Here is a 7096-nt window from a genome sequence, read left to right on the forward strand (position 1 = left end):
CGCACTCGATATACACTTATATCCCTGGCCGTTTTCGATTGAACTGATATTGAGATTACAGACTGGATAGTCGAATACACTGATATCACGAAACAAAAGGAAACGTTTTCCTAACAAATTACCACAGTATGCTGACCAAGTGAGGCGCTTAGCTGCAACAAAAGTGTTCCACCTCTCAGACATGAGTCTACATCCTTCAGTTTCTTCCTTAACCAGTAATCGCCTGTCTTGTCAGGAAAAGCTTTTTTGTGAGTAGACGAGCTATAATAACAAACCCAGGATTCCGACGTCCTCAGATTGGACTGAACACAGATCATCTGCTGTGACCCAACTCCGCTTCGATGCGAAATGGAGAGCTTTGTATACGGAACATTCAGCCGTGCAATGCTTATGAAACACTCAACATGAAATGCCACTTTGGGGGCTGTCACGCCCCCTATCCATGTTTTAACCAAACGTGCAGTCTGGTACTTGTCGAGTCGTTCAGTGCAACACCCGGTGCCTAGCTGCCATGCCACCCGGGGTGAGCACGAGGGCTGATACACTACCAGGTTACCCAAGCCCAAACAGGTGAAGTCGAGAGGCAGAGGTTTGGTGCGAACTACGGACCTTCTGGTCAGTAAATTCGCGCTCTAACCACTTGCAACATCTGCCCCCCGTCTGGTACTTGTGGATGTTATCATCACTATTCTAATGTCATTTTATTTTCTTCAGTCCCGGTTTCACATTCCGCTGGCATGTCTTATTCGTCAGTTCATTCTTACTTACAATGATGCATTTTAAAATGATAATACAGGTACGCGGTGGTTATCACATTTACCACAATATGATATCGCGAGGCCTATTTATACGTCCGTTTTGAGCACTCAAGTGACTGTTTGCTGAAAGTAGCGTGGAAGCCCCTATGGAAGTTATCTTACGAGGGGAGGTCAGGCGGAATAGACTTGACTAGTTCGAGTTTCAACAGACACGTTCATATCAAATCCATTCTTTCGGCTGATAAGATTTCCGTAATAGCCGTTGTTCAACCTCAAGGAAACTAGAAAACTGAGACATTATCAAACTGTTCAAAGCTATAGAAGATAAATCAAATGCTGATCTCCTCGTCAGTAGCTCGCTTTATAGCTTCGGAACCTTTTCGAGGCTCAACAGCCATTTGTCTTGTAGAAGTGTAAGCCTTGTATTCAAGTCGTTCAGCTGTAGCACTCTTCCGGTGCCTAACTGCCGTGCCGCCCGAAGGTTGCACGAGGGCTGAGGTACTGCCAGGTTTCCCAGGCCTAGACAGGGGAAGTCGAGAGACAGAGGTCGGGTTCGAAGGAGCGAGCTTCCGGTCAGTAAATTCGCGCTCTAACCACTTGGGGGCGAGATATCTAGGCTTGAGCAACCTGGCAGTATCTCGTGCTTCCTTTGGCTGGCATGGTAGCAAGGCACCGGAAAGTTGCTACAGCTGAACGACTTTTTTCTTGTATCCAAGTTCACCATAACCTTCAGAGTGGATCCAGTCTGTCTCGTAAGAACCGACGAAATTTTCCTCACGTACCAGTTGAACATTCCAGTGCGTTGTTCCTCTTGATGAGTTCATTTAACCTGGGTCATTTGTTTTCTGCCATAAAGTGCAATTCATTTCTTTATTTTAAGGATGCATTTTCACAGCATACCACTCGATGTTTTGATCACTTTGTTCAGGGTTGACGTTCCAGGATCTACGAGAAAGGACACATGGATTATGAACTCCGAAGAAAAAGCCGAACTGATCCCCACGCTGCGCAAAGAGGGAAACCAGTTGTACGAAAATGGGGACTTTGAAGCCGCCGCCAATAAGTACAGGGAGGCGTTGGGACTGTTGGAACAGCTTGTGCTCCGTGAAAAACCTGGGGAACCCGAGTGGGTAGAACTTGATATGGCACGAGTTCCACTCTTCGTCAACTTAGCCCAATGTCAGTTTAAACTAAAGGTATGTCCAAAGATCATCTGTACTGAATTATTGTGATATCTACACATTCCGCCAAATTTGGCTCTTCACGTTGCGACTTTTTGGCTAATTTACATTTTTTTGTGATTGTGTTTTTCGTGACTTTTTTTCGGTCTCGATTTCCCGAAAATGACCGGAGGCGTCCTTTATGGATTTGATGAGGACTCATGATAGTCATCCTTATTGACAGCAAATTACCGGTGTTCAACCTAGATGTCTTCGTACCGTATTTCACATGAAAGCCTTATGGTGAAGAAAATGAATGAAAGAAGATGGGATAGGTGTCCAGTGCTGGCCTACTGTGGCCATTCTGAGGTGTCTACATCACAAAACATTCCTCCAATCTATCTGATGTGCTCTGGTTTTATTAGCTCCATTCCCACACGGGATTTTCGTTTGCTCGCGGGTAATTGTCAGTCCTCGCGTTTCCCTGTTTTTTGTCTATACCGACGTTCTTACTGAAGCAAGTGGTATCAACGTTTATAAGGCTCCTCTACCGGGTTTGAATTTCACTAAACCAGTAAACAAGATTCAAGTGTAACAGGGTATTGTGAACGACTGCCAGCTTATTTTGTATACCCGCATCTACGCAGCTCATAAGCTCTTCTGATAGTACCTCTGTTGCATGATGAAAACACTCGCTTGTCCTATGGCGTTCGATGTCAGGTTGATGCGGGCAGTTTGCTACTTTGTACGAAAAAAGCCCCCCTGTGTAACCTTTCCTCCGGCTAATCTCCATCCTGCGCTCTCGAAAGAGGGGCCACGTCGATCTGTAGCTATTTCAATAGTCAGGTGGATATTAATATCATCCATTCCTACTTGGCATAGACCCATTTGGACGCTAAATTATTATTATTGTTACTGGTCTGTATTCGCGCACTTCAGTCAAGGAACCCCTTTTGATCGGTCATCGTTGACCAGTTCATCTTAAATAGTTCGGTTGGCTTGAAGAGAGGCGACACCGACACCATGGCTTAGGAAACAGCCTTGCGCCAGGCAGCAGCTTCTTTAAGCCACTATGTACACAATTCTTTTAATGGTACACTTCAGTGGCAGCTAATTTTGAGCCGCTGGTCTCAAGGGAGATGTGTCCATCTATTTCTGTTTTTAAACACTTTTTCATTGGCTTTTGAATGCTTCGCAGACTGTTGAGCCCGAACATCGTGGTGTCCACTCTCAGATTCATTTGTCACCTCAGTCCGTAGAGGAGCGTAATCTGACCAGCTATCCCATAGATTACCAGTCCAGTCAAATCAGTGAACTGAGTCCAATAAAACTCTCAGTTTAGTTACGTATATACCAGTGAAGCACCAGTGTCGAGTGCGGATGGATTGGTGTCGATGGTGATCAAATATCATCCGTGATACCCTTTCGGTCCATTGCTGCAGTGCCACTGGAAACGAACACGCGAACTAAGATGTTGCCAAATAACCGTAACCAAGGCAAGAACAACCAAAAAACGAAAATTCATTGTAACCATCGATATTCCGGTCTCGCCCTATCCAGTGAACTATCCTCAGTAGTTTGGTGTTCTTTTTCAAATGACATTGGATATGGTTCATTAAAAATACAACCGAAGACGCGTGGTTGATTCTGGTTCATTTAGCACAACCTCAGTAGTTTGGTATGTGACTGATACCACCAAAGTGGTATCTGGTTATAGGTCCGCTCGTAAGCACATGTTTATTCTCAGTAAGTGACCCGTTTAAATACTTTTTGCTGTTGTAACTAGCCTTGAAGCCTTACTGGAAACAAAGCTGTCTCATCGTTGGCTTGGTGGACATTGGAGTCCGGAAATTCAAACACACAGCATGTTTCGCCCACTATACATTAGAGGCAAACTCCCTTCGATATTGTATTAACACCTAACGTCTAGTGGACAGGACCAGTCATGTACGATTATTTTATTACTGAAGCCGTGAGAAGACAGCGATGAGCAGTTTCTTCACGTTTATCCTATGGCTACTTGAGACTTCAACTAGTTTATGAAATGACAATGGCCATGGGGAATAAATGTGACACTTTCAAAAGACGGATGAGACAGGTAGTAGCGTTCAGGCAGGAGTTGAAGGCTCCTCTGAAGTCTTGGGAAGCCATCATAGTTGATTGGCAATATTTATGACACTGCTCAAGTACTTGACTTAAGGTGAAGGTGTGATCAGTGAACCCTTTATCTAGTTGAACTATTGCTTGGTGCTCTCGGACTTGCGTCTCTCCTAGTGTCGTAAAATGTCCCATGATTACTGAAGCCAGCAGCCGTGTTACACTTAGACGTAGACTTATAATCCCGCAGTCGGAGCTGCTTTTTCGGGCCCAGTCTCAATAAGGATACTGACTATGTGTCGGAAGGCAACCCTATCCCAAAATTAGTTTTGAAAACCTTGTTAAGGCAAGACAAAACGCCGTCCCTGAGTAACCTAAGTGGTAGCTCATCCGGCCCCGTTGCCCCATGATCTTTAAGGATAAGAAGGTATCGTTAGCCGAGTGAAGATTTAGATGTACAAACCACGACTCGAATGAAAGACACGCCGCCGGACCGCGCCTCCGAGACGTTCTCGTGTGTATTGAGATTGTCGGCAACTAGGATAATGATTGATAAACCCCATACTGGATAGAAATGAATAATCCTGTATAAAGGTACCCTTAACCGAATTAAAGCTCCAGTCGGTTGACATCTGTCAAAACTGCAAATAGAGAACAAATATTACTTTCTAATAGAAGCTGTCAAAGGAACTGGCTACTTACGGGCGTCCGGTCAAGTAAGGGAACGCAGCTCAGGAGCTGAGGGCCATGCCAATGTCAACGTAACCCACCTGGGTCGATGCAGAATCACCTGGTGTAGGTGGCAGTGTCTGGATAACAAAGCTGCCGTAAGCTCGATTACTGTACATGGATCCCGTATTCGAGTTTCAGAAACGTGGCAAATATCTATCGGCAAAATGTCAACAGTGTGCGCCAGAGCAGTTCTGTGATCGATTTGCTTCAGATTTCACACATTGAAGGTTGCGAAAAAACGGTGAATGATGTCTGACGGCAGACGGTAGGCGATAGACTTGAGCAGTGGCATGCTCGTTGTCACTTCTTCGAATACAGGCTTCGACATATCTGTGACTCGGAGTGATTTTTCAATGGTATGAGAAGGGGGTAGAGCAAGATTGGCATGGCACTCAAACCCAAATAGGAGGATGATTAGGACTCTCAAACAAGGCTTTTGGTTCAAAAGTTTAACCCAGAGGCAGTGATGGTCTGCGTGTGGTAACAAGAGTAGTGCAACTTTCAAGGAACATGTCGTCACGCGTGTTTGAACTCCCAACCAGTGGGTCAGGATGCTATGTTAATCTGATCCATGTCAGTTAACTACCCTGGTTCGAGAGACTACTAATGTCAAGGAGACAACCTACAATGTATCTTGATGGGTCTCAGAAATACACAAAGCGTCACACCTCGATAAGACACAGTCTCTTCGTGACTGGGTCCGGAAAAGCGCACACCAGTGATTCAAAGCAATCGTCTGTTCAATCAGTTTCCTCTATCGGACTTGTTTCTAATATTGGGCATATTGTCCCTCAGCTCCAACCAAAAGGTGCCGTTCGCTTTTTCACCACACCTACCACCAACGTTGGTTTCATCAGCCTGTTGAATGTGACTACAACTAGTGGTTTGTTTTCTTCTTTCCTCTCATTGATCCATAAAAAGTGGGGCTCAGATTACTGTGCCGTGGTACGCGATTTATAGCCGATTAACTGCCATCTTCATAGCATTCCATAGAGTAGGCGTATATGTGAGTTTAGTTACTTATGTAGATAAGGGACTTTCAGAGAGGGCTCTAGTTTGCTTCGCTCGCAAAGCAGTCAATGCCCGACGCCATCTTCGTCAAACGTGAATTTTTATTTCATTTGGCCACCAAACTAGAGCGCTTTAGACAGGAGCAAATCTGTACGCAAGCTTTATATCATCGAAGATCACTGCGGCAAACGAATCCAGGTTGCCTAGTATGTCTGCAAGATGGGTGAAGTCGTTAGAGCGCAAATTTACTGACCGAAATGTCCTTGGTTCTAACTCGACCTATGCCTCTCGACTTCCCCTGTCTAGGCTTGGGCAACCTGGCAGTATCTCAGCCCTCGCGATTCCCTCGGTTGGCGTGGGAGCTAGTAACCGAAAGGGTGTTAAACTTAACAGCATGTCTGCAAAGCTGTGTACTGGATTATCTTATTTTCCTCAGCACCTTCGGCAAGTTAACTGTTTTTTATCCTTGTTCCACACAGCAATATTATGCTGCAATCGAAAGCACGTCCGAGGCACTGTCCCGTGATCCGAAGAACGTAAAAGCACTGTATCGACGCTCGAAGGCCTATTCGGAGACTTGGGACCTGGATCTGTCTGCTGCAGACTTGCGCAAAGTCGCCGATCTGATGCCGGATATGACAGCTGCAGTTAATGTTGAATTACAGGCCTTGGAGGCGAAGCGCGCAGAACAGGCACTCAAGGAACGCAGACTACTCGCAGGAAAATTGTCCGCACGTTCTCCATCCTCCCCACCAACCGATCAGGTTCAGTCGAAACCGAAGATAACAAACTAACATGGTGTAACAAGCCATTTGACTTTATTTTTCAACAGTTGTTAAGCACAGTCTTTCGTGAAACTGAACAGCTTTTCTCGCGCAGTTCTGTATTCTACTAAGGTTTAGTATCCCGGGTTATGTATTTTTCACCTTATTTTTTATTTTTTTTTCATGCTTCGTGAATCGCGAGAACATTTCTCATGAAGCTTTGCATTTATGGCTGTACAGCTGTATGCATCAATACAGGCAAGTAATTTGCTCTTTTCGCTGTGTTCCTACTGTTTTCAGCGCTCAATGTTGTTTTGTTGGATAGGGGAATGGTAACTCCATGATCGCTAAGCTAATCACAGGATGTGAATAACCGCATTGAGTAGACTACAAGAGGCGTAATATTTAGTTCACACCGCGGTCCTTTCTGAGTTGATGATTTTACTTCTACCTATTAACACTCTTGTCTGACTGACGGCTTTGTTCCATATTGGTTTTCCCACACGTTGCTGTGTAAATTGCCCCTCCCTTTAGTCAGCCGACGCGGCTTCTGTTTCTGGGTCAACCACATGAT

The 7096-nt window shown here is 45.1% G+C and overlaps 1 protein-coding gene across 1 annotated transcript in view; it reads left to right on the forward strand.

Moving 5' to 3' along the window:
• T265_01889 (hypothetical protein) overlaps positions 1–6795 on the forward strand; it is a gene marked incomplete at both ends in the record, with an annotated part of 15856 nt that extends 9061 nt beyond the window's left edge. Inside the window, 2 exons of the mRNA XM_009166015.1 lie at positions 1687–1954; positions 6238–6795. Of these exons, the coding sequence (XP_009164279.1) occupies positions 1687–1954; positions 6238–6552 (583 nt within the window). The remainder of the gene's footprint in view (positions 1–1686; positions 1955–6237) is intronic.
• Between the last annotated feature and the right edge of the window lie 301 nt (positions 6796–7096).

The sequence above is a fragment of the Opisthorchis viverrini genome (genome assembly GCF_000715545.1).
Source record: "Opisthorchis viverrini unplaced genomic scaffold opera_v5_21, whole genome shotgun sequence".
Lineage (NCBI taxonomy): Eukaryota > Metazoa > Platyhelminthes > Trematoda > Opisthorchiida > Opisthorchiidae > Opisthorchis > Opisthorchis viverrini.